Source organism: Manis pentadactyla, chromosome 9 (genome assembly GCF_030020395.1).
Source record: "Manis pentadactyla isolate mManPen7 chromosome 9, mManPen7.hap1, whole genome shotgun sequence".
NCBI classification, from domain to species: Eukaryota; Metazoa; Chordata; class Mammalia; order Pholidota; family Manidae; genus Manis; species Manis pentadactyla.
In genome coordinates, this window is record NC_080027.1 from 10,338,447 (window position 1) to 10,364,570 (window position 26,124).

The 26,124-nt window shown below is 61.7% G+C and overlaps 1 protein-coding gene across 4 annotated transcripts; it reads left to right on the plus strand.

The window, feature by feature from the left end:
- Window positions 1-25,781, plus strand: CHID1 (chitinase domain containing 1). 4 transcript variants are annotated; one of them, XM_036875741.2, is made up of 13 exons: window positions 1-142; window positions 4,538-4,691; window positions 5,162-5,311; window positions 5,534-5,666; window positions 6,233-6,277; window positions 6,938-7,044; window positions 7,406-7,467; window positions 10,921-11,013; window positions 15,272-15,373; window positions 15,907-16,062; window positions 25,136-25,216; window positions 25,369-25,411; window positions 25,614-25,781. In XM_036875741.2, the coding sequence occupies exons 2-13, from the start codon at window positions 4,581-4,583 to the stop codon at window positions 25,710-25,712; spliced, it is 1,182 nt and encodes a 393-aa protein (XP_036731636.2). In that variant the 5' UTR covers window positions 1-142; window positions 4,538-4,580; the 3' UTR covers window positions 25,713-25,781. The 4 variants fall into 4 exon arrangements, with proteins under 4 accessions (XP_036731636.2, XP_036731639.2, XP_036731638.1 ...); XM_036875742.2 differs by lacking the exon at window positions 1-142 and adding an exon at window positions 1,032-1,055; XM_036875744.2 differs by lacking the exon at window positions 10,921-11,013.
- The last annotated feature ends 343 nt before the right edge of the window (window positions 25,782-26,124 follow it).

Here is a 26,124-nt window from a genome sequence, read left to right on the forward strand (position 1 = left end):
CCCTCTGCTGGCCCCGCCTCCGTCCCGGCGTGCCGTGCGAGGAGGCGGTGCGCAGGCGTCCCGAGGCGGGACTTCCGGCCGCGCTCGCTAGCGTTTTCCGGCTGCACGAACGGGTGGACTGGCGGGCCTCCGGGGCATGAAGGTGAGCCCGCTGTGGCCGGCTGGGGAGGAGTCCAAGCCCCGCGCCCCAGCGCCGGCCCCTCCTCCTCACGTGGCCTCAGCTCCGCTCCGTGGGGCGGGCGCGCGGGGAGCGGTTGTGCGGGAGCGGAGTGTGAGAGGTGTTGGTGCGCGGGGGCACGTGAGCGAGTGTGGACGGAAGACTCTGCGTCGGGAGTGCAGTGGGGACAGCGACCAGAGGCCTGGGGGAGACAGCCGGTGTGGACAAGCGCGGGTGGGACTTGGGCGTGAGTAGGCGGCCGTGTGAGCAGCGCCGCCGGTGTGACTGAGGTGGTTGTGAGCGTCGGTGGGTGAGACAGAGAAAGTGGTGGCTGTCCTGTCCCCGGAGGCCAGGCGACCAGGCCGGTGGGGAAGGTGGCCCGAGCTGTTGGCCCGCCCGCTGCAGCCCCGCAAGCTGCACTTTCCACGCTGGAGACCCACTTGCCCGCCCCGAGCTTCCCTGGTCACTAGACCTGAGCCCAGAGAGGGCAGGGCACAGAGGGTTGGTGACAGTAGTTGGGCGATATGGGGCTTCCCTGGTGTCCTCGCCGTCGAGTTGGCGCGGCGCCCTGGCTGCAAGTCCAGGCGCTCGGTGCGCTGCGCTCCGGCCCAGGCTCTTCTGTGAGTGCGCTTCATAACAGCGCCCGGTCCCCCCGTCGCGGAGAGAACCCCGGGTTAACACAGGGCCTGAAGCTCAGACCGCCGTCAACGAGCATGTCCCGCCTCCTGCACGCTCAGGCCTCACCGCAGGAGCACAGGTGGCGGCAGAAGCTGCTCAAAGGCGAGAACGTCACCCTTCCACTTGCTGCAAACTGCAGCTGGGGGTGATTAGAGTGGGCTCAGGTGCTGCTGGTGGTGCGGAGAAAGTTGGCATCTCTCAAGTTGCCCATCGCTGAATAGTAAGACCAGTTTGATGCGTAAAAACCAGGTCCTTAAAAACGAAACGGAAAAGAAACAGTCAGTGACTCAGAGCAGGACTAGCCTGGCTTGGCTGCTTTCACTCTATGCACCTCTGCATGCACATGAGAAACACGCTTGTACGGAGCCAAGACAACTATTTCCTGGTGTGGATCTCAAAAAACGTTTGAAAGTCACAGTGTGAGTTGCCATCCTTTGGTCCACATACTATTGAGACAATCGTCCCTCGAGCTCGGAGCCCCTAGAATAGTGAGGCTGGGCCGCTGGGATTATGGACCAGGCCTGAGCCCCAGCCTTCAAAGGACACTCCAGTTTGCATTGTTAAGAATCCCTCCAGGTGACAGGTATGAACTTGTCAGTACACACCGCACTCCCTCTGAAGGGGCTGCTCTGCCCAAAAGGGGTTGGTGTGGGGGGAAGAAGCACATTTTAATGCAAGAACAGGTGTGTGAGATCATGGAGAGCCCCAAGTCGGCTCTGTGAAAAGCGTGATGGGAGAATTTGCCCTCAGACCTTGAGACAGTGGCTGGGCGGGCAGCTCAGCACAGGGAACACTGGGGAGCCATGGGAGGTGCCCAGACTGCCTTGCCATGTCTCAAGTGCCCTCATGGGCAGCTTACATGTGTCCCCAACAAGTATTGGACACTCGGCCTGGAAAGTTCCACGGCCAGTCAGGGAGCTGCCCGCACTTGAGTGCAGCCCACCCCCAGTGCTTTCCCCTGATGCTGCCATGCTGTATCCTAGAGCTGGCTCACACCATGCCATCAGTCAGTGGTGGTGCCAGCCCAGGCCGCATGCCCAGTCTGGTTCCCCTTCCACTGCCCCCAGATCCTCCAGATGGGCCTCCTCTCCCCACATTCCTTTTTCTTCCCTGTGGTGTGAAATCAGGCCAGGGGCTAAGCCAGAGGGGTGGCTGGGTAGGTGAACAGTGGCACTCCCACCTGTGTGCAGGACAGTGGGCAGGGCAGCACGCTGAGGATGAGGGTGGAGAGGGCTCCTGGGCGCACCCCTGGTCCTGCCAAACCGTTCCCAGAGGCCTGCCTCCTGCTTGGCCTCTCACCTCTTTCCGTCATCAGTGACCCAGAAGTTTGCCCCGGAGCCGAGGAGGAGCCTTTGGTCATGGAGGAGGCCCAGAGGGGCTGGGGCAGACAGAGTGGGCCCTGCCTCAGCTCCATGCGGCTCCTGCCAGCAGGTTCCGTTGTCACGGCCATGACCCTCAGTCAGCTCTCTGGCCCCTCCTGCAAGCCCATCATTCTGGAAGCACATTTGTTCAGGACCCTCACGGTGCCCAGAGTGCCCCGTGTTGGCTCCTTGAAGCTTGGCAGCTGCAGGTTCTGGCCAAGCAGGTTCTGGATTCTGGGCTGCTCTCACCTGCCACAGCCATCCTCAGTCCCAGAGCTCTGACCGAGCAGCCCTGGTCACAGCTGTGATGGCAAGGTGCTGGGGCAGAGGCTGCCGTCCTTGCTGATTCTGATGCTGGAAGTGTGTGTCACAGGCAGAGGCTGGTGGGAAGGGGCCAAGGGTGGCAGTCTGGGCATGGATCTTCATATCCCTTCCCTACAGCCCTCTCAGAGCTGCCAGCAGCTCCATGACAGATGCGTCCCTTTGGGCCTCCCTGCCTCTTGGGGAAGGCCCCACCCAGGATGCTGTAATGCATCAGGTGCCAGCATGGAAGAAGTTCATTGCCCAGGGCAACTAGGGCTCTCTGGTCTTCACCCAGAGGAGTGACCACCTAAAGCTGTGCCACTCAGTGAAGGGAAGCAGATCGAGAGGAGGGCTTTGGAGGGGGTAAAAACAGGCTCCTGGCCAGGAAGTCATTGGAGTGGAGGGGTGTGTGTCATGGAGGCCCTGGTTCTGCCAGCTCCTGACAGAGCACAATGCCTGGCCAGGGCTCTGGTATCCCCGGTGGTCCCTCTGGGCACGGTGCTGAGTCAGCCTCCAGTTCCCTGGGGGCCTGCAGGGTCTCCTCTAGCTCTGCCACTGGGTGGGCCCCTTGGCCAGTTTGGAGGGGGTACACTGCCAGGGCCATGAGACTGACATGCTCTTCACACCCACACATCTTAAAGCCTCGTCAAGGAAGATAGGCAGACTGGGCCTGCTCGTCGTCAGCTGCCCTGAGCAAAAGACAGGAGGCAGGATTGGGGGGCTGGGGAGCAGGACCTGGAAGTGAACTGCCCAGCTAGTAAGAGCCTAGTGGCCAGAGAGGAGATGGTTTGCCTGGCAGCCCAGATGGCTTGCTTATTGTTCTTCAACGTGCCCCTCTTTGCCCTTTCTGTGGGTATACTTACATAGGCGTTTTTAAATAAAGATGGGGCCCTGCTGTGTGTATGCATTTTGTGATGCTTGCACTGACCAGTGTGTCCTTGGCCTCGCCGTGCCTGTTCATACCCCCACGTGTGAAAACAACGGGTGTTCTGTGTTCGGGCAGCACTGGGGTGCACATCCTTTGCCAATTCCGCGTGAGTGGGGAGTCCCCCAAGTGGAGTTTGTGACACTTGTTGGGAAGTATGCTTATGACCAGATTGTCACCCGAAAAGGTTTCCCAGCTTGAATTTCCAGAAACAGCTCAGGAGAGTTGCTGCTGCTTGAGATAGCATCATTCTTTTTAGTCCTCACAGAGTCTGGGTGGAAATGCAATCTTGTTTCTGTGTCCATTCCTTTGATTGCTGGTGAAGCCTAGGTGCTGCTCCTGGGGCCGGGAATGTCTCTGTGTGTCACGGGGGACTTCTGTATTACAGGGCATCTCTGGATCATGAGGTATCAGGAGTACAGTGTCTGTTGTGGGGCATCTGTGTATTGCTCCCCTTCATGTCCATTCCTTATCTTTACTGGAGTGTTTTTTATTCTGCATTTATAAGAGTCCTTTGCATGTTATGTCTAGATAACGGGTAGAAAGTTCACTGTCAGTTATGATCTATTTTTTCCTCTGGTTATTATCTCTTCAAATCTGCTTTTTTGTTCCCTAGATGAAAGTTGCACATTTTTATGTAGTAAGCACTCGGTGTTTTCTTTGATGATCTTTGCCGTTGCTGACACCGTTGGGAAAGCCTTCCCTGCCCTGCATATACATAAACAGATAGCCATGTTTCTTCTAGTCTTTTCCATGGCTCTCTTATTTTACACTTAAGCCCTCTAGTGGCTGAGGTTTCTTTGGGTTGTGGGGTGGAGGCAGCCAACGTTTTCCTGGATGGCCGGCCATGGTCAGGACAGTCTAGAGGCAGTGCAGAGGGGCTCCCTGGCTGGCAACAGGGATGCACCTTTCCGGGTGTCTGAGAGGAACCTGGGGCCCAGCAGTGCTGGAAGCTAGACTATGGCTCTTGGGTCTGACCCAGAGCACAGTTCTGTCCTGGGGCCAGTGCCCAGCCCCTTGCCACAAGGACCCAGTCCCTGTAAGGACAAGTGCCCCAACTGGCAGAGGGGACACTGCTGGTGGTGGTCTCCCCATGCTCTGCTTTCTCTGCAGCCCCCCAAACCCTGAGGCTGGACCCTACAGTGACACTCCCACCATGAAGGTGCTCCTCAGCACACTCTGGCTTGCTGTGGCCTGTAGCCCCGTTCACGCTACCCTGTCAAAGTCAGATGCCAAAAAAGCTGCCTCGAAGACACTGCTGGAGAAGGTAGGGGTGGCCTGGGGGCTGCGTGCGAGGGCCTGCGAGCCGGAGGCTGAGGGCTCGGCCTTGGGTGACTGGTCGGCCTCCCCAGGGCCCTGGCCGGGTGGTCTGGTGGGGAGCAATGTCTGCGGCGGGGCTGGTCGGCGAGTCTGCCCCCACGCTGCCTTCTGCTGCCTCCAGCGCCCGCGCTCCAGCCCTGGCCCTCTGAGTCCTGCCATCTGTGGCAGCCCGGCGGATCAGAGCCACACTGAGCGTGGACCCTGTCCTTGTGCTGTTCTGTGGATGGCCCAGGGAGGCAGAGTGAGCCTTCAGCTTGTCAGCTCCCCAAGGACAGGCCTGTCCCCGCCGTCTCCCAGTCAGCAGCACCTGTGGACCCTGGGACAGTGCAGGCTGTGCAGAGAGGAAGGCTGCTTCTGGACGTCATTCTGCCTGGGCCTGACAGCACTGACGGCTTTCTCCTTTTGCTTTTGCTTTAGACTCAGTTTTCAGATAAGCCTGTACAAGATCGGGGTCTGGTGGTGACAGACCTGAGGGCTGAGGATGTGGTTCTCGAGCACCGCAGCTACTGCTCGGCCCAGGCCCGGGAGAGGCACTTCGCTGGGGACGTGCTAGGCTATGTCACTCCAGTAAGCCGGGCCCTGGGTGGACAGGGGGGTCCTGAGGGCAAGGCGGCCACTGGGGTCTGTGTTCTCCCCTCCCCACCACAGCAGGGGTGCAGCAGGACAGGTTCCTCCCACGAGGTGAAAATCGTGTCGGGGTCCTCTGGGGCTCATGTGTGCAAAGGTGGCTGCTAGGCCTCCTGGCTCCAGCTGCAAGTGTGCCTACCGTTTTCTCTTTTTTTCTGCCAGTGGAACAGCCATGGCTATGATGTTGCCAAAACCTTTGGGGGCAAGTTCACACACATTTCACCGGTATGGCTGCAACTGAAGAGGCGCGGCCGTGAGATGTTCGAGGTCACAGGCCTCCACGACGTGGACCAAGGTTCTCACCTTGCTGCTCGTCTGTGCTCATCCTGAGGGCCCAGAGGGTGTGTGCGTGTCTGTCAGTGGGTGTGTCTCTGTGTGTGAGTATGGTGACTTGCCCCGACCCCTTGGCAGTTTGTGCACAGTGTCCGAGCCGGGTGTCCAGAGGGAGCAGGGGCCCTGACAGCTGCATTCTGTGGGCACATGCCCGAGTTCACACAGTCACCCCCTTGTTTGAGTTTGAAGAGAGGACATATTATCCAGTTGTGGAGTTCTGACCTGGAGCTGCTCCCCAGGACTGGGAGAACAGTGTGTCAGGGCATAGCTGGGCAGCTCTGGGCCCTCGGATGCCCCTCAGCTCAGCTCAGAAACAGTCGCAGGCCCCAGGCATCGGTAGCCCCTGTCGTAGCCCTGTCATCTGAGCAGGCTGGGTGCTCAGGGTCATAGCGGAGACACCCTCACATTGAGTGTCCTCCCCTCTACTCCCATGGGGTGGTTCTGCATTTTCCTCCTTGGAGTGGGCCAGGTCTTCACATGTGCAGGGGGCTGTGTCCCCACATTGACTGTCCTTTCCACGTCCTGCAGGGTGGATGCGGGTGGTCAGGAAGCAGGCCAAGAGCTTACGCATAGGTAAGTTCCGAGGCCTGGGCCTTCAGAGCAGCTGGGCCTTGGGCCACACGCCACGGTGTGGGGCCCTGGCTGCTGCCCACCACATCAGCCACTTCTGACCGCTCAGAAACAAGGCTGGCTCCCAATCTCGCATTCACGGCCCTTAGTCCAGCCTTGGCCCTGGGCCCTCCTGCCCACCTGGCCTCAGCCCACCAAGGCTGGCACCTTCTTTGCCTGTGGACTTGTGCTCAATTTCTTCCTTGTTCATCCAGTGAGCCTTTACCAGGGGCCCTGGGGGCCAGGCCCAAGAATGATACCAACCCTGTCCTGCCCTGCCCTGGAGCTCACAGGCGGCGAGGGAGGACACTGCTCCAAAGTGCAGTGGGCTCAGCGGTGTCTGGGGAGCAGGGCCAGCTGGGGCTTCTGGTTAGAGGCAGTGGAGGTCCATGTGGGCCTGTCACCTGGAGGCCGATCCAGCAAGAGCCAGGCAGCAAGGGGCTTGATGCCCAGGGACCTGGTGTGTGAGGGGAGAGGGGTCAGCATCTCTGTTCTTCCCTGGAGACCTCCTGCACCAGGCCTGTGGCACTGGGACAAGGTGCTGAGCTCTGGAGGCCAAGGGCCACCCTGTGGGTAGAACCAAGCCAGGAGAGTCAAATTCTCTGCACGGGTCTGGCCTCCCAGTGCCTCGGCTCCTGTTTGAGGACTGGACTCACGAGGACTTCCGGAACGTCTTAGACAGTGAGGATGAGATAGAAGAGCTTGGCAGGACTGTGGTCCATGTCGCCAAGGTAAGGTCCAGTTCCCTACAGGGCACTTCTTGGGCCCAGCACCAGCCGCCTGGGCTCCCATCTGACCCCAGGATCCTCTGGCTGACACTGGGCTGCAGGGGCTCAGAGAACCCTTCAGGCCCCTAGGGGCTGGGATTAGGGGAGGCACATGAGCTGACAGGGTGCTCGAGAACCCCCGCCCCTCTGCTCCTGTGGGGACCCTCCCTGCTTACCCCTTCAGAGAGGGGCTGCCGGGCCTGTAGCATGAACTACACAGCTCTTGGGCGGTGACCTCACGGGTGGGCAGGGACAGCTGGCTCTGTGTCTGCCTTCCCACCCTTCCCCCCGGGGTCCTCGGGCCCTCCTCCCCCGTGCCCCCTAGAGCCAGCATTTTGACGGCTTTGTGGTGGAGGTCTGGAGCCAGATGCCGAGCCAGAAGCACGCGTGAGTGGACTCCGGGTGGGGCGGGCGTTTCTGCTCTGGGCTCTTCCCGGCCCCACAGATGCCCTGCTGGAAGCCAGGCGGGGGGTTCGGGGTGGTAAGGGAGCCCTGTCTTAGGGAGGGCCTCCCTGCAACTGCACCTGGGGCGGGATGGCGCCCTGAGAAAAGCCTCAGGCAGGTGTCAGCACTGCCTCACCAGCCCTGATGCCTGCTGGGTGGGAAGGGAGCATGATGGGCCTGGCCCAGGAGGGCCCAGGACCGGAAATCCACAGCCCGGGCGATGGTGGCAGAGGCAGGCTCTGACATGAGCAGGAACTCGGCTCGGCACAGCAGAGCCAAGCCTTCCAGGGATGTTGAGGAGAGGCCGGCTGGGGGCCTTCAGAGTAGCAGACCACAGAGTCCTTTGGAAAAAGAAGCTGTCACCCATGTTCTGTGCTAGCCTCCTGGGAGGGAGCCATGTGGGTCCCTCAACAGTAGCCCCTCCCCTGTCCTTGAGTCTTGTGGGCCATGCTTCCCTGGGCCAGAGGGACCTAGCAAGGTGGGAGTGGTGAAGTCTCCTGTAGCATGTGCTTTCCTGCTTCTGTTAGGGATAGGGTCAGCTCCACAGAAGACAAGGAGGGACTGAATCCTGCCCTAGCAGTTGTATGTATGCGTGGCAGAGCCAGGATGCAGCCCATGTGGTGCTGTGGGCAGCAGAGCCCTGCAGCCAGCTACATTTGGATCTGGAACTGGCTGTGCCCCCCTTTTCTGCCCAAAGGGATCCGAGCTCAAAGCCTAAGCCCCCACTTCCCCACCACACCTGCCCCAGAAGAGAGTGCTGGGCCAGCCGCTTCTCCCTCCTGCAGCTGCAGACCTGTGTGCCCACTCAGGGGCCACAGCCTCACACCAATCTGTTGCCAAGAGCAGGCAGATTGAAGTGTCCAGGGGGCCCTACAAAGGTGGCACAGGACTCCCTCCTGAGGCCCAGAGGAGGGTCTGCCTGCAACCAGGCATGTTGGGGGGCTCTCGCCCTGGAGGTGGGGGGGGCACAGGACTCAGTGGGAGCAGCCAGGGCACCTCTCCCACCCCCAACCTTTCCTGAGGGTGTGGCAGGCGGAACATCAGCTTAAAGCAGGAACATTCAGCACTGCAGTGTTGCCAAGAGCAGGCAGGTGGACAGGCAGAGGTGGCGCCGAGCCCCCAGGGTGTCACAGAAATGCCGTGTCAGGGTCCCCACACCACAAAGGCCACAGATGTATGTTCCACAGCTGACAGCCACCTGCTCCCTGCCAGGATTCCTGCTTCCCTGTGCTCAGACCCCCATCCCAGTGGTGCTTCCGAAAGGCTCTTCCGCCTTCCACTTCTGTGCAGGCTGTGAGGTCTGGGTTTAGGGAGGATGGGTAGAGACAGCAGGAGCCAAGCTGGAAGCATGAGGGGACCCTGTGTCACCTGGGAGCGCTGGCACTCGGCCAGAACACGCTCCTCACCCACAGGCTGTGCCTCGGTGTTTGTTGGGCACCAGCCAGCCAAGGTGACCTTCTAGCACCTTCTGAGGGAGGGAGCTGGAGATAGAATCTGCTACAGTTCTCCAGAGACAGTGTTGTTCTGTGGGGGCTCTGGAGGGGGCAGAGGGAGGCAGGATGCAGCCGGTGCAGAGAGGGCCTGGGCGGCCTCGGGGCCCTTGCAGCCTGGTCTTCTGGCAAGGAAGAGGTGGGAGCCGCCCTCCGGGTGGGCATGGGGGCAGGGCTGGAGCAGGACAGAGACCAGGTGGCTTCAGGCCCTCTGCTGTCTGGGAGCCACCTTCCAGGACAGACAGAGCTGAGGTGAGGAAGCATGGGGACATTTGCCAAGGCTGCTGCTCCTGCCACCCTTGTTAAGCTTTTGACTGGATGTCTGAGAGCCCTGTTTCCTTCTGAGGCAGCAGGTCAGCCTGGAAAGGCCATTGCTGGCAACTGGAGCAGGTGGCTGTCAGCTGTGGACATACATCTGTGGCCTTTGTGGTGTGGGGACCCTGACACGGCATTTCTGTGACACCCTGGGGGCTCGGCGCCACCTCTGCCTGTCCACCTGCCTGCTCTTGGCAACACTGCAGTGCTGAGTGTTCCTGCTTTAAGCTGACGTTCCGCCTGCCACACCCTCAGGAAAGGTTGGGGGTGGGAGAGGTGCCCTGGCTGCTCCCACTGAGTCCTCTGGGAGGAGCAGACAATTTGAGCAGCTGGAGCAACACCTGGTTCTGGTGAGAGGCCTGCTCCCTGGGCACTGGAGTGAGCACAGCTGGGCAGGTGCAGCCCCAGGGGCACAAGATCACTCGTTCCTTCTCACAAAGGTGCATCCTCTAGAACCATCCCGGAAGCAAGTGGCAGGTGCTGAGGGCAGATCTGGTGCCTGCTGGCAGGGGACACCCTCTCCAAGTGAGTGCGTTCCTGGCAGGCACGCTGGACTGCCTGTAGCCAGAGCTGGCACTGGGTCACTCCGCTGAGCTTGGGCCACGGCAGGAAGGTGACCCCCACAGTCTGGCGGTCAGAAGGTGCCAGGCCCACCCCAGCCTCATCAGAAGCGGCCTCAGGCCACAGCCGGCCGTGTCCTGCCTGGCCCTCATCTGTTCTCCACAGGCTCGAACAATCCGAGAGTGTGGGTGGCCAGGACAGCCACCGTCCCTGCCGGTGTGGGTTGGGTGTCCCAGGCCCTCTGACCCACTGTCCAGACCAGGCTGCTCTGCAGGGCCATGGGGAAGGACTAAGGGCCTGTCGCTGGGTCCTGGGCCTCCTGTGCGCAGCGATACGGGGCTGGAACACACAGAGTAGGGCGCCGTCTTGAACCCCGAGTATGAGCCACATGGCTGCCTGCGGCGCTGAGGCCCACTGGCACCAGCTGCTTGGTGGCCCATGGGCTGCCTGTGGCATGGAGGCTGGGGACATCCTGACTGGAGTTCCCAGGCCATGCTCTGAGCCAAGGTGGTCTCTGCCCCCTGGGCATGCCACTGCCGACACCCAGATATGAGGGATGTGCCCCATCTGGGGCAGAGGCAGACAGCTCTGTCCAGGCATCGCCAGGCCAGAGGTTGCTGTATTGGGCTGGGCGGTGCAGGCCTCAGCACACAACCCAGTTGGTGGGGCTGCCCCTCGGTTCTGGCTCAGGGCCTGGTGCAGCCCACTGTGTGGCCTTTTGGCATCTCGTGTCCTAAACTGAACTGGCCACCAGTGGGCCAGCACCCTGGGCACCTGTGGGTCCTTCCTCATCCCTGCCAGGCTGTGGGGGGGATGTGGAGGTGACGGGATGCTGCGCAGTACCCCCCTTTGCTCTCCACCCCTGAGCTCGAGGAGGGACCAGTGTGGCCTGGCTCTGCGCAGGCCCAGTTGGTATAGAGGGTGACCCCGTGGGACCTGCCCGCTGTGGGATCTGTGCTGCCAGCCAGCAAGTGCCTGCTAGGGAGCACCCGCCCTGCCGCCCCTGACCAGTCCTCTTGGTCCTTCACAGGGGCCTCATCCACATGCTCACCCACATGGCTGAGGCACTGCACCAGGCCCGGCTGCTGGCCATCCTGGTCATCCCTCCAGCTGTCACTCCCGGGTAAGTGCCCAGCCCATTGGGTGGATGCCACAGCTGTGGGCATGCAGGCATGGGGCCCAGGGCTGGCACTCGTGGTGGCACACAGACACCTCTCAGAAGTCGTAGCACATCCTTCTCGCATGTCAGTGCTTCCAGCTAAAGTTTGAAGCCATGTTAAAGTCCGAGTTTGAAGGACTGTTTCAGACATGCTCCACGCCCTCTCAGGCAGGGCCCTGGGGCTCTGCAGTGCTGAGTGTTCCTGCTTTAAGCTGACCTTCCGCCTGCCACACCCTCAGGAAGGGGTGGGGGTGGGGGAGGTGCCCCGGCTGCTCACTTTTCCCAGCCCCTCCAGGCAGCTATTCTGGAACCCGCAGGTCAGGGAGGTAAGAGGCCGGGGCACCAGTAGTCTCAGTCCGTCCTGCCCAGGGTGTCTCACCTGGCTGGGCACAGACGAGGCTCCGAATCCCGATGGGGGGACCCAGGGCAGACCTCGGGTCAGGGTCAGGACAGTGATGGAGGGTGGGCAGGGCCTCAGAGGCCGGGGCAGGATCACCTGGGGGCTCGGTGCCACCTCTGCCTGTCTACTGCCTCACAAAGAAGCAGCGGGCCTGGCTTGTCACCTCTGGCCAGGACTTTGCTCTTGAGTGGCAGCCAAGTGGTGAGCAATGGTGAGACCAGGTTGGACGTGCCTCTAGGCCAGCGTCCAGGCATGACCTCTGAAGGCTGGTAGACTCACTGGAAAGAGCAGGTCAGCGCTTACCTGGTGCCTGCTGGGTGCTCTGGCAGCTGAGACAGGTGCCCATTTTGCCAGGTGCTGCTGTGTTCTCTAGGGCCAGCATGTGCCAGCCTGGTTGTCCACCTTGTGCTTGTGCCCCACACAGCACACACCGCCTGTCACCAGAGGCCTTGGGCTGTGGCCCCCATGCCCGGCATGAGGGGCCTGAGGCCCTTTGCAGTCAGGACATCAGCCTTTTCCCAGTCGGGGTGGGCTGCCCGGGCCACAGACCTGCTTTCAGACCTATGTCCCCAGGCTGACTCTGGCTGGGAGGGTCCCACTGTCCAGAAACCCCCTCCTACAGTGTGTCACATGTGTGACACATGTGTTCATGATACGGGTGTGTGATGGGGCTGGCGCTGCTCCCGGGATGGGGTTCCTGCAGCTTCCTGGGGTTGAAGCCAGGCCTGGGGTGGGGGAGGGGCTGGTGCCCTGGGAAGGCGGGCAGCTGGCTCTCCCAGAGCCTGTGGCTTTGTCTGCAGACACATGCTCATTTCCTTGGCCCCTGCAGTGGCTGGGGGTGGCTGGGGGTGGGGTGGGGTGCTGCAGCCAGGTGGAGACCAGCTACCCTTTTTGGTCAGAGTCTTCAGTGGGACAGATGAGATGCCCTGGGTAGAGACGGGCTCCTTGGAAGCCAGGGGCAGTTCTTCCAGCTAGGGGGCTGCCCAGTTCTATGGCTGGGGGGTCCCCAGCTGTAGCCCCCACCACAGGACCTAGCTGCTTGGCAGATACAGGTTGCAGATTTGCAGTGAACGCCATGCCAGGGAGTTTGGGAGGGAAAGGGGCTACCCCTGGGCCTGGCTAGAACGGGCGTCTGGATTTGAGGAGGGGGTGTAGCAGCCTTCCAGCTGGCACCAATGTGCCGGGGAATCTGTGCTGAGCTCCTGGCACCTAAGCAGGGGGTGGACAGTGTGCGTAGGGGCCCTTCCCTGTGCAGCCACGGTGGGAGAAAGCTCCCTCCACATGGCAGCTTAGAGGGAGGCACCATGGCCAGCATGGCTGGGCTAAAGGTGGCCCCAGCAGTGCTATTGGGCTGGGGCCTCGGGGAGGTCCTGGGCATGCATGCCAGCCCACACGCCCATGCATGTGTTCTGTGTGACGTAGGCCTGGGCTGGGGCCTCCCGCCTGGTGAGCAGGCAGTGCCCCGGGAAGTCTGTGTCACTGCCGGCCCTGACTCACCCTCCACCCCACACTTGCTGGCAGCGGCCCTGGAGCCAAAACAGCACCTCTACCCTGCGTCCTGCAGCTTGAAGTCCTCGTGCTAGCCACTCACCTTGCAAAGGCAGGTTGCCGCTGCACAGAAGCATAACTGCAGGGGCATGCGGGCTTGGGGAGGGGGCCCCTTGTCTGGTATGTCGGGAACTGCGGGCCTAGGTGGCCATGCTGACCTCAAGCCCAGCTCCCAGGGCCGCAGCCCTGCTCCCATGGAGCTACCACTGTGGGCTGTCAGGGAGCTTTTGCTCAGTATCTTTGTCAGTCCCTGGCGCTGTCTCTTCTGAGTGCCACAGCCCCCAGGACCTCACGTGACAGGTCTTCCCTCCTGCTTAGCCTCTAGGAGCTGCCCCAGGACCCACACAGCACTTACCACCTGTCACCAGGCTTCCTTCTGGGACCTGCTGAGCCCAGCCCCTGCTCCTGCCAGTACTGTCTGGATGCCCAGAGCTGCCCTGGGGGTGAGCGTGGCCTCACAACAGATGTCCACCCCTTTCTCAGCAGCCCTCATGGTTTCCTCAAGTTTTGGGCAGGCTGACACCCCATGGTCAAGGTGGGGTGCCTCATGTCACCAGGGACCAGGGCAGCCTGTGACCAGGGCATGTGGAAGGCTCTGGGGGGCACCTGGGCCAGGTCGCCGTGGGTGCAGAACAGGTGCCAAGGGTAGCAGGGCATGCAGAGTAGGGTCTAGGCTGGAGGGCTGAGGACTCCATCTAGCCGGTGGGGTGCAGGTCTGGCCCTGTGGCCCGTGGTTCCACTAGTGGGATCCTAGTAGGGCAGGTGGGCCCCTATTTTAGAGACTCTCTGGCTGCTGAGCACAGCATCCATGGAGGGGACGGTGAGAGTCAGCCAAGGGCCTGGGTGACCAGGCCTATGGGGAGCAGATGTGAGCACCCTGAGAGCTGGTGGGAGCTGCGTGTGGACAGTGGTACCCACCTTCAGTGTCACTTGCAAAGGCCCCATCAGGGCCACCAATGGGATGGTGTCCATAGGCAGGACAGGGCAAGGCCGGGCCAAATGGCTGGCAGCAGGGGCTGGTTGACCAACTGCAGAGACTTGGTGGGACTTAACGGTTCACCACCAGATAGGCAGTGTCTCGGCCTTGAGAGTGGGTGAGGGCAGCGTGTGTGTGGTGTCTGGGGAGAGGGGGATGGCAGGTCAAGCAGTGTGGACGTGGTCCAGATGGCAAAGACCAGGGAAATGGTAAAGGACTCTACCTGGGGGAGGGGGTACTTGGCACCAGTCAAGGTGGGGGACACCCACCCCCACAGCTTGGGGCAGCTCTCCAGATAGGGCCTAGGCCAACATGGCAGCCGACTGGGGTGATGGAAGAGGAGGCGTCCACGTGTGGGTGAAGCAGGAGGTGCTGAGGGGCAGGGGGTCTGGGTCTCATGGAGGGTTGAGACTCTAGAGGCAGGGGAGCTGCAGGGCCACCACCCTGCCCAGGCGACCCTTCTCCGTGTCCAGGTGGAACCGTCCAGAGGCCATGCAGTGTCCAGTGCCTGCAGCTGCACCTCTTGCATGCAGTGTCCCAAAGATGCAGCTGTACCAGCCCTCCTGGAGCAACCCGCCCTGTGGGGGCCCTGTGGTGGGGAGAGGAGGGGGCCCAGCTCCTGGAAGGAGGCCACTGCCTCTGAAGAGACGGGACGCTGTGGAGGGCACTGTGGACAGACCCCACGGCAGAACCACAGGAGATGGCGTCCTTGGGCAGGGCACGCCTTGTCTGGTGTGTCTGGGGCTGCTGCCTTGAGACAGGGCATCTCGGTACCAGCTGGAAAGAAGGGGATGTGGCGAGCTCCCCGGGGATGTGGCAGAGTCTTGGGAGGCTACAGGCGGGGTCACAGACATGGGCCTGCCTGGGCTCCTGCCGGCCCCAGGCCCTGGAAGATAAGCCTGTGCTTGCTGGCGCCTTGTCTGAGATGAGGTGAGGCTGGCCAGGCGTGCCCATGCCCACCGTGGGGACAGGGCTGCCCCACCACCCTTGGATACCCAGAGAGGGAAGGGGAAGGGGCAGGGGCAGGGAGAGAAGTGAGCCTCCGCTTGACATCTGACAGTGAACCCCGCTGCTGGCCCTTGGTAGCCCCCGCCCCCTTCCTTGTGACAGTGCTGAGTCACTTGGGAAGGAAAGTGATCTGAGACCCTCTTGCAGGGGAGGGAGGAAGGTGCATGGGCTGGGGGCCTGCGTAGCCAGCCTGCTCCGTTCTCACTTGCCCAGGTGTCAGCTGGGGCTAGGGCAGACCATGGAACCGCGGGGCCGTGGGAGATGAGTGGGGACGTGTCTTCTCTTTGCAGAACCGACCAGCTGGGCATGTTCACCCACAGGGAGTTTGAGCAGCTGGCCCCCATGCTAGATGGCTTCAGCCTCATGACCTACGACTACCCCACAGCTCAGCAGTGAGTAGGGGCACCACAGTCCCCCATGGGCTCCACGGCTCAGCACAGAGGTATCCACCCTGGAGGACACTCAGAACTGAGGCCCAACTTCCAGCCCACTTGCTGTCAGCTCTCTGGGTCCCTTCCCCAAAACCCACAATTGGCCCTGTATTGGGCAGCCTTCTCATTTGGGAGCACGTGACAGGGCAGGGGCTGCCTCCAGGGGAGCATTGCCTGGGCACCACGTGTGCCTCCAGGCCCCAGCTACTGGGTGGGCCGTGGGTGCCGTGCTGGCCTGCCTGCCTGCCTGCCTGCAAAGGTGCTCCTGGGGAAGGGGAGCCTAGGGCACTGGCAGTGTCCTGCAGCTTCCCACGCTGCCTCTGTGCCATGGGCCCTGGCAAAGCTGACGCAGACATGGGTGTGGGAGGAGCCACCTCCGGAAGCCCACCGTCTGCTGCCGCCTCCTCCTCACCCCGTGCACAGACCCCTGCAGTGCCACTGGGTATCCGAGGCCTCTATCTGCTGCTGAAGCCCACTGGTCCCTCGCCCTGCAGGCCGGGGCCCAATGCACCACTGTCCTGGGTACGAGCCTGTGTGCAGGTCCTAGACCCCAAGTCCAAGTGGCGGAGCAAGATCCTCCTGGGGCTCAACCTCTATGGCATGGACTACAGCGCTTCCAGGGATGCTCGCGAGCCCATCACTGGGGCCAGGTAAGCCCGGGCTCCTGCTATACAAGGAGCCTTCTGTGTTGCCCTGCACCCCAGGCCCTTGCCGCAGTGGGTCTGCGTGTCTCTGGATGTGATGGGAGCCAGGGAGAGGCCTGGTGAGGTCTGACCCCACGCACCAGGTGCCTGTGCACGGAGCCTCCGGTTGGGGGCACTGCCCCAGGGTCCCCAGCTTCCCATTACAAGTGGCATGTGGGGCTGGCCCAGGCCGTGTGGCTGCCACCCTGCGGGCTCATGGTTCCTCGCAGACCCAGACTTGGGGGTCATGTCCTCCTGCCCGAGGGGTGCCCTGTGCACTTCCAGCCATGCTCATGGCAAGTTCTCCACCGCGGCCCCCTCGGCACAGCTAAGGAAGGCACCTCGTGTGGTCAGCCGCCGGCTCCAGTGCCATCAGGGTGGCTCCTGGCCCCGGGCTGTGGGCAGAGAGACCCTCATCACAGCTGTCTCTGCACTGTGCAGGCCACAGTTTGATTCGGATGTGCCTTTGTGCGGCTTTCTTCGTGTTTCTAGCACTTGCTTTTCAGTGAGCTTCTTGGGTTTACACTTTCTATCAAACTTGGAAACATTTGGCCAGTTTCTTCAAATACTTTTCTGTCCTCTCCTTCCGGGTCCTCAGCTTCATACGTCAGGTCAGTGGGTTTGTTCCCGCCCCCTGATGCCATCTCACTTGGCAGGACCCTCCTCCCGTGCTTTCTTTCATTTGGCCTGTGCTGCCTGCAAGCCCACAGATCTGCGTCTCTGCGGTGCCTGATAAGCCACGATGGAGTTCTCCGGTCCTGCAGTGCGTTTGGGCCTCTCCTTGCCTTCCCTGTCACCTAAGCTTTGTGTGTGTAGACTCGGCTGCTTGGCAGCATGGCCGCTGCTCCCACGCAGGCCCCGTTCTGGGTCCCCTTCGCTGGTGGCTCTCCATCCTGTGGTCCTGCCCACCAGCACTCAGGTTGGACACCAGACGTTGTGAGTTCTGCCTCTTGAGCGCTAGGTGTCTTGCCATTCCTGAGTCTTCTGCCTTTGTCCTGGGTGCCCTTATGTTCCTGGAAGCATGGGAGTCGGCCACTGTCTCCAGAGCTGGTCCTGTTAGTGGAAGCGTCCAGAGACGGGATCTGGGTGCACACACCCTCTGCAGCCCTGCCCTCGTTCAGGGAAGCTCTGCAGGCCACCCAGGGAGTGAAGTCCAGAATGCACCAGCCCGCCCTGCACCCAAGGCCAGCTGCCCCTCCTGGCCTGTCCATACCTGGCATCTGTGGTGACCCCCCTCCAGCTCTGCCCTGGGGAGGGATGAAGGCTGCTCGCTGGTCCTTGGCTGGGCCCACAGGTCCCAGGGTACTATTCCCAGCCACCTACCCAGTGGGGTGGGGTGGGGCCTCCCCTGTTTCCGTCTGGGCTCTCCTGCTCTGGGGGCTGGGCCTCCAGGACAAGGAGACATGCCCATGAGGGGCTGAGACCACCCCTCACTCTGGGCACCCCTCTGCAGGTGGCACGCCACAGTCAGCCGTGCTCTGAGGCAGGGCAGGGCAGGGCAGTGGTGGTCCCAGCAGGACAACAGCCCACGTCTGCGTAGGTGGTGCTGGGGTCTGGGTCCCTGTCAGGCCTGGGGTGGCTGCGCCTCTGCTGGGAAGGGCCCAGGGAAGCGACCGGGCACCAGGAGCTGGGGTGGCTCCCCAGCTCCAGGAGGGCTCCAGCCCTTGGGCAGCCCCAGGCTGACGTGCTGCCTGGCCAGCCGCTGAGGCGTCACCCTGTCTCTCTGCAGTGGGTGGGTTCTCAGCACCTGGCTGCCCACCCCCCAGGGCCCTCCTTTCTGTCCATCTGTCCTGGTCAGGGCTGCTCTCTGCTCCCTGGGCACTCCGCCTCCCCACCTGCAGCCCTTCCGTGACGTAGGATGCCTGAGGGGTCAGTGCCCCCACTCCTTTCCCATGTCCCTGATGGCCTGCTCAGTGAGGCGTTGGGCAGAGCCGTGTCAGAGCTTGGGCGCCTAGCACCGTTCCCTGGGGTGCAGGGTGTGGGGGGCGCGTTCTCCTTCTGCAGAGGCAGCGCCCAGCCAAGGCCTCTAGTGTAAAGCCAGCGGGCCAGGCCCCCACCCTGCCTGCCCTCCAGCTCGGCTCTGCTGCCCTGGGCCTGGGTGGTAGGGGTCAGGAGGTGTTGGCCTTGCAGCACTCCTGTTCTCCCAGCCCAGGCTTACTCACTGACACCACAGCTTGGGGCTTGAGCCTCAACGTTTACTCTCCCGGTGGTGGGCAGGGCCGGCTCCCCTGGGTGTGTGGACACCGTCCCTTCCCTGGGTCCTCACATGGCTGTCCCTCTGTGTGTGTCTGTGTTCTGACCTCTTCTTATGTGAACATCAGTCCTATTCAGTCAGGACTACACTGTGACCTCTTTTACTTTAATCACCTCTGTGAAGACCCCACCTCCAAACACAGCCACATTCTGAGTCACAAGTAACTTTGGGGGACACAGTTCATCTAATGCCACTTGAAGGGTGCAGAGTAATCATCACTCATGGAATGAGGGCCTACCAGGAGCTTATGAAGTGGAATCACACACACCTACCTGGGTCATGACAAAAGGCACCCGTGGCCTCCACTGACCAGTAGTGGCCAACCTGTCTGTTCCCAAGAGGGGCTGGGGCCAAGATTTCTGATTGTGAAGGGGTGTCAGTGCACTGTGGGAGTGCGTGGGGGTACACGTGGGTGTGCAGGGGGTACATGCGTGCGCATACGCACAGACTGTCCTCGCGTGCAATGGGACTTTGGTTGCCCCCACCCAGGGATGGAAGGCTGAGTCCCACCTGGGTCCCCGCCTGGGAGGTTCTGCCTGGCCTGCGGCCTCCACCCTCTCCCCCAGCTCTGCCCCTCCCTGACAGTGCGGCCTCCAAGCTGCGGAGGGGGGCTCCAGAGGCGAGTCGGGGACGGGAGCAGGCACCAGCACACTGCAGCCAGAGGTTCCCACCTCTCAAGGGCACGCGGGGGTCAGTGGCAGCTCCAGCGTGGACCTGCGGATGGCTGTGTCCTTCAGATGGGTCGAGGGGGCCCAGCCAGGACGACAGGCCTGTGGAAGGCAGGCAGGCAGGGGTCGTGTCTGCCTCTGGTGAGGGCCGTGGTGTGGGGCTGCCCAGAGTTCCCTGTGAGGGTGAAGGGCCGCTGACTCAGGTGGGGAGCCAGCAGCCCGCGTGCCCCCGGCACTGGCCTCCCTGAGCTCCACTGCCGGGCCTCCGCTTCCTGCCCTGCAGCCTGGGCCAAGGGCCAGCCTCAGCCTGAGACCTGCAGGAGGCAGGTAGTCCTCGGCTTGCAGGGCTGAGGTGACCCCGCTTGCTGCCCGGGGGAATCGAGCTCATCTCCCTCCATGGCTGGGGAGACCAGCCTAGGGAAGGGGTCACATACCCCACAGGATGGTCCCTTAGGCAAGCTCTCTTTCCTGGAGGGATGCAATTAATTGACAGCAATTCATCCACAAAGTGGGGTGCCAGTGCTGGCCACGCACTGGCCTGAGCCCCCCATCCACACACAGTGCGTGCCGCCCCACCGGGGCTTCACTCTGCCTCGGCCTGGTGCTCCCCCCCGCCCCTGCCCTCTCTCTGGGCCACTCCTTCCCCCCAGCCTCGGCCTCGTCTTCTGCCCACTGGCCTGCTCCTGGGGGAGCCTCTGGCAGGGTTGGGGTGCCTGTCAGGCAGGACCCCTGGCTGTGGCTTGTGGTCAGCCTCTTTGTTTGCAGCTTGATACCTCATGGGCCTTCCTGGATTCAGAGCGAGTTGACTGTGTGCTCGAGGTGCTGGGGCTCGTGGAGGGCAGGGGACCCTGGGAGTCATGGATCAATACCTCCCCCAGGGCGGGCAGCAGCTCTCCCCACATGGGGCCACAGTGAGGGGCCTGTAGACCATACCTGTGTTGGGAGGTGAAGGAAGGGGGCTGCATCTGCACAGGGCCAGCACCCCTAGAAACTTGGCTTAGCAGGTGCACACCCTGGCCAGTTGCTCTTGGGAACCTGCCGCAGGTGACAGCCAGGTGTGAGGTGCTGGCGAGCCCTGCGGCCACATGGGCTCCCTCTAGCTCTTCTGCTGATAGAAGCCCAGGCAGCGTGTCCAGGATTATCTGCCTCTCCACCTGCTTGGCTGCGGGCAGGGCCAGGAAACCGCAGTGGGGCAGACGGCCAGCTCCCTCCGTCAGCAGCGTGCGGCCCCCCGGTCTCTGCCTGCCGGGCCTTCTGGATTTCACTCCCGATCTATGGCCTCTATTGGCCAACGCGGGGCTACACAAGGCCCTGTCATAGCCATGGCCAGGCTCCTGTGTGTGCGGCCCAGTCACTCCGCAACTCAGGCGTCTGGGTGGCTGTGATGCAGCCCCTCCACCCCACAGGCGCATGTGCCCTGTGGCACCAGTCTGGGTGCTGGTCTGTGGGCCCCTGTGGCTGTGAAGCCCCCGTATTGAGAGGCAGGCTTTCCTGCGTCCCTTGTGGGCAGCAGTGTTCCCTAATCCCCACCTGGCCCCATGAGAGCCCAGCACCAATCGATGGGCGCCTTTCGGCACTTCTGGGGCCTGCGCCCTCCAGCCTGGCAGGCATCTCCTACCACTGCCAAGGGAGCCTCAGGAACCTTGCGGTGAGCCAGCCCCGAGAGGCTGTCTCTTGCAACCTGCTGGGTGTCATCTCTGCTGTCCTGTCTCCCAGCGTCCTGTGTCCTGATGGCAGCAGCTCGGCTTCGGAGTGGCCTCTGTTCCTGGGTGGCCTCCCAGGTGCGCCTTCTGGTGCTCTTGTCAGGGTCGCTTTGGAGGCTTCCGCCGAGTCTTGCTTGTGAAAGGTGGCTCAGGATGAGTACTGCCCTGCAGGTGGGGGCCTTTGAGTCGGAGTCAGCAGGAAGGAGCCACCTTCTCATGTCACTCAGGAAGAGACAGCTGGCGTGGCACTGGACGCTTGGCATTGGCCTGCATCAGGGTGATGCCCCTTCCATGTCCCCCTTTCAGCCCAGCCTGGGAAGCCCATCCCCGGGGCAGAGCCCCAGCTGCATGCCATGGGCTGCTGGGGAGGCTGCCCTGTGTCTGAGGCTGTGGGCAGTTCAGCCACAGCAGGACAGTGAAGGGAAGGCCACCGCTGCCCATCTATCAGGCACCCAGGGACCAGGACCTCTGCTCTGCTGACCAGGGGAGGTTAGGGGGGCTAGGCTGGTGGGGACCTTTCCTGGCACTCTTGGGGAACCCTCACCTCCTGCTGGTCTCCCCTCCCATAGAAGAGCAGAGAGCCCACAAGCTGACTGGATTCCTCAGAGCAGGCACGGTGTGTGCGGCCAGCATCCTCTGTCACCAGAGCTCAGTGGCCCTCGCGCCACAGTCGACACGGCTGCTCCTGCACTGCCCTGAGGGCTCTCAGACCAGGGTCTCACGGGTCTGGGTCTTGCTGGGCTCTTGGGCTCTCTCCATACCCCAGCTGCCTCTGCCCTACCAGGAGCAGCCCAGAACAGGGTCTTGGGCCAGGGACAACAGGGAATGTTTAGAGGAAGGTGGGCCAAGGCCCGAAGCTCAGGGCAGCAGGGTGGGGACAGGGAGCACCCGGGCTCCATGCTGTGCGGGCTGTGGCGCCCTCCCCGCCCTCCATTGACTCCAGGGCGTCTTCAGAGACCCTGTGGTGATGGCAGAGGAGAGCGTCAGCACCTGCCTGCCTACAAGGCCCTGTGCCTACTGCACCCCTCCTGCCACACCCACCCCTCAGTGTGCCTTTGCGGGACAGTGCGGGGGTGTTCGCCTGACATGCACCCAGGCTAACTTGCAGGTGAGGCCCCAGGCCCATGTTCCTGAGCAAGCTGGCTGGCCCAGCCCTCCATTGCACCCTCCAGCTGCAGGAAGCAAAGGAAAGGTTGGAGTTAAACGTCTCCTTACAGAGGGAGAAACTGAGGCCCAGGAGGGTCATGGGCCAGACACAGCGTAGTGAGCCTGCCAGGCCTCCCCAGCTGAGCTGCACCATGCCCAGGTCTTGGCCCCCACACACGTGCGTGTACCCTTGGACTCTTCCTGGGGGCTCTGAGCCTGGGTGGGGTCTCAGGACAGCTGCCCTCTCATCCTCTGGCCCCCAGGAAACTGCCCTGGTGAGCTGTGTCCCCTCTCCGGAAGGAGGCTGGAATCCTCAGTCACTGTGGGGTCCCCAGAACACAGGTGGGTGTGCTCATGGCTCAGGACGGCTGTGCAATCACGCAAATGCAGGCAGACCTAGTTTGGCTCCATTTTGTAGATGCCACAATTTTTACGAACTGAAAGTGCGGCCACCTAGCATCGGGCCATTCTGTAGGCACCATCTTCCCAGTAGAATTTGCTCTCTTCATGTGTCACATTGTGGTAATTCTCACAGTAGTTTGGACTTCCTCATTCTATTGTGGTGATCTGTGGTCAGGAATCTTTGGTGTTCTATTGTAACCCTTCTGGGCACCACGAACCACACCCATGTAAGCCAGTGAGCTCAATGACAGATGTGTGTGTTCACCCTCCTTGGGCCTCCCTCATCTCTGAGACACAACAGTATTGGCGTCAGGCCAGTTCATGACACTCCAGTGGCCTTGAAGTGGTCCGGTCCCGTGAGAGGCAGAGCCAGCTCGCTCTGAACCGCGAACCAAGACAAGGGGGAGCCCGGCTTCTTGCTCCAGTTAGCCGGGCTGAGAAGGCAAAGGAAGAGTGTTTGAAGGAAACTGCCAGTGCCGCTCCGGTGAGCACGCAAGCGGAAGGAAGGCCAGCAGCCTCTTGGCCGATGCAGAGAAGCTCAAGTGATCTGGATAGAAGGTCAGACCAGCCCCACATGGCCTTACACCGAAGCCTGACCCACAGCAAGGCCCCAACTCTTCAATTCCTCGAAGGCTGAGAGAGGTGAGGAGGCCAGCAGAGATTGTTCATGAGATTTAAGGAAAGCGTTGTCTCCATAACAGAAAAGGTGCAGGCGGAGCAGCAAGTGCTGATGGAGAAGCTGCAGCAGGTCACCCAGAAGGTTGAGCCAAGATCGTTAATGCAGGGGGCTGCACTGAACAGATGTTCAGTGTAGATGAACAGCCTTCTATGGGAAGAAGATGCCATCTAGGACTCTCATAGCTGGAGAGAAGTCAGTGCCTGGCTTCACAGCTACAAAGAACAGGGTCACTCGTTAGGGGCTAATGCAGCTGGGGACCTGGGGTTGAAGCCAGGGCTCACTAACCATTCCAAAATTCCTAGGGCCCTTAAGAATTCTGCTAAATCTGCTCTACCTGTGCCCTAGAAATGCAGCAATAAAAGCTGGATGACACCACATCTGTTTGCAACATGATTTACTGAATATTTTAGGCCCACTGTTGGAACCTACTGCTTAGGAAAAAAGATGCCTTTCAAAGTATTACTGCTCATTGATGAGGCACCTGGTCTCAGAGCTCCGATGGAGATGGACAAGATTCGTGTTCTCATGCCTGCTGACATGATACCCATCCTGCAGCCGTGGATCAAGAAGTCATCTCAACTTTCACGTGGAACCACATGATGTGTGGCCCAGGCTGTTCATCCCAGTTTAGGGAAAGGCTCTGTCCTGATTTTGGCAGTTTTGCATTCATATCTCCTTTCCTCTGGGCTCCATCCCCCGCCCCTCCTCTGCCTCCTGCTCGTCTCTTCCTTCTAGGCGAGCCCCCACCTGTTCTGCTCTGTACCTGCTTTGCTCTCAATGGTGGCAATGGCCCTGCTGTGCCAACTGGTGGAGCATGGCACTGCTGCCCCTCCCCAGGGCCTACATGGTGATTCCCAGGGCTGCACTCAGGGTGAGCGTGGGGTCCTGTGTGCCCCACCATGGTACCGCCAGGCCTAGGCCTCCTGAGGGGAGGGACAGGGTGCTTTCAGGGTTGTGACTGAACCCCAACAGAGACCCCAGCCTTGGCTACCCCCAGTAGGTTCAACTGCAGCAGATTTTGAGGGGCAACCACAGAGGCCCCACAGGAGGGATGAGTGTGTGGCTAGAGCTCCCCACAAACCGAGGGCTACCCTGCCCTTCAGCATGTCTCCACAACCCCAGGATGGGGCCCAGGGACTAAGGGCAGGCTGGGGCAGCAGGCTGCATGTCCCAGTTCTGAGAGAGCTGTGTAGCACTGCACGGGAAGCTGGAGATAGCATGAAGGACCTGGAGGGTGGGCTGTAACTAGGGTAAGCCAGTCATTTTGGAGAATTGTCACTGTTGACAGCAGTGTGCCTGTGCCTGGTCCAGACCCCTGAGAGGCAGATCCGGATGGGCCCCTTGATATCCCTTCTCAGCCATGCCTCCTCCCTCGGCTGCAGGGTTCCACCCTCATGCAGCAGACACCAGTTCTGCTGTCAGCTGCCTGCCAGGGAGGATTGCAGGGCACATGTCTTGAGACGTGGCGTCCCTGGAAACCCCAGGCATCCTGGCCCCGTGGCACCCTAGGAGCCCACCTGTCCTCTGTTTGGCTGGAAGGAGTTCTCAAACCACTGGCTTCTGGTGATCAGGAAGGGTCTGCTGCAGGGAAGGCCGCCGTGTCCACCACAAGGATGGCAGGCTGAGGGCAGCTCAGCCTCCGGAAGGACTTGATGCCAGTGCCCCAGCCTGCTGTCCCGTGGGAGCCTTCTTTCTCCTCTGAGGCCTGTGGCCAGCCTCAAGCACCCCCACAACTGTAAGAATCACTGCTTCCATGAGGCCTGGCCTGCCAGTCCACCCAGCACACAAGTGCCCTCCCTCTGCCTGCTTGGACTCGGCTGCACAGACATGACAGCAAGAGGTCTGCTCAGGCCCCCGCACCTTGGTGTGCTTGCCGAAGGCCCGGCGCAGCAGTGAGCCTAGAGATGCTGCTGCAGAGACCCTGGGCGCTGGCTTGCTGCTGAGTGGGGGGGGTTACAGCCTGGAGCGCGAGGTGCGCATCCCACAGCCACCCCAGGCCCTGTATTCCAGGCACTCTCCCATGACCTTGCCTCCCACACAGCCTGGTGTCACTGGGGGACAGTAGCCCCCAAGTGTTGCTGCCCACAGTGGCCTCACCCCCTCTGTGTGTTCGGCTGGCTAGACCTCTGAAGGGCAGGGCGCTGGACAGGCCGGGCGGGTTCCCCTACCCATACTCAGCCTTCTGCAGGTACATCCAGATGCTGAAGGACCACAGGCCCCGGATGGAGTGGGACAGCGAGGCCAAGGAGCACTTTTTCGAGTACAAGAAGTGAGTGCCCTGCACGGGCCCTGAGGGCGGCCAGGTCCCAGGGGGCAGGGCTGTAGGGGCCTTTCCAGACACACCCGAAGCCTCGCTGGGAGTGGAGGCCAGGCTGGGAGGGGAAGGAATGATGACAACAGGCAGACTGTCTTCTCTTGCAGGAGCCGTGGCGGGAGGCACGTCGTCTTCTACCCAACTCTGAAGGTGCGAGTGGGCCCACTGTGTTGCTAAGGGTGGGGGCAGCAAGCACGGCCCCTCCCCGCAATGATCCTTGGCCTCAGTGAGGCTGCAGGGGGCAGGGGGGACAGTGTAGGGCCTGGCTGCTACTCCCCAGGGAGGAGGGAGTCAGGCCTGGGCGCGTTTTGGGGGCTGAAGAGGCGGGGGCCAATGCACCCTCTACCGGCAGTCTGTGCAGGTGCGGCTGGAGCTGGCCAGGGAGCTGGGCGTCGGCGTGTCCATCTGGGAGCTGGGCCAGGGCCTGGACTATTTCTACGACCTCCTCTAGGCCCCTCAGGTCACCTGCGCTTTCCTGGCCCTGGAGAGACTGAGAAGCCAATACAGCCTCTGTTCTGTTTCTGCTTGTCTGCTGCAGTCCCGGGGCGGGTCCCGGGGCCCTGCTCCTTAGTGACGGGAGGGACAGTTCTGGCTGGGGTGCCCTGAGAATGCACATCCCAACCTGGCCAACAGGGTGGGAGCAAGACCCATGGGCCCACCACACGGCACGGAGTGGCAAGGGAGTCTGGGCCGTGCTCACAGTGGGTTTGGGTTCTGCAACAGTCGCAGGCCCCAGCAGGGGTGGCTCTGCCCGGAGTTCCCCAGCCTCTCGCCTGCAGAGGCCATGAACCACATAAAGAGCCCCATGCAGCAAGGGCGTGGGGCCACTGCAGAGACCAGGACTCGGAGAAGCCGGACCTGAC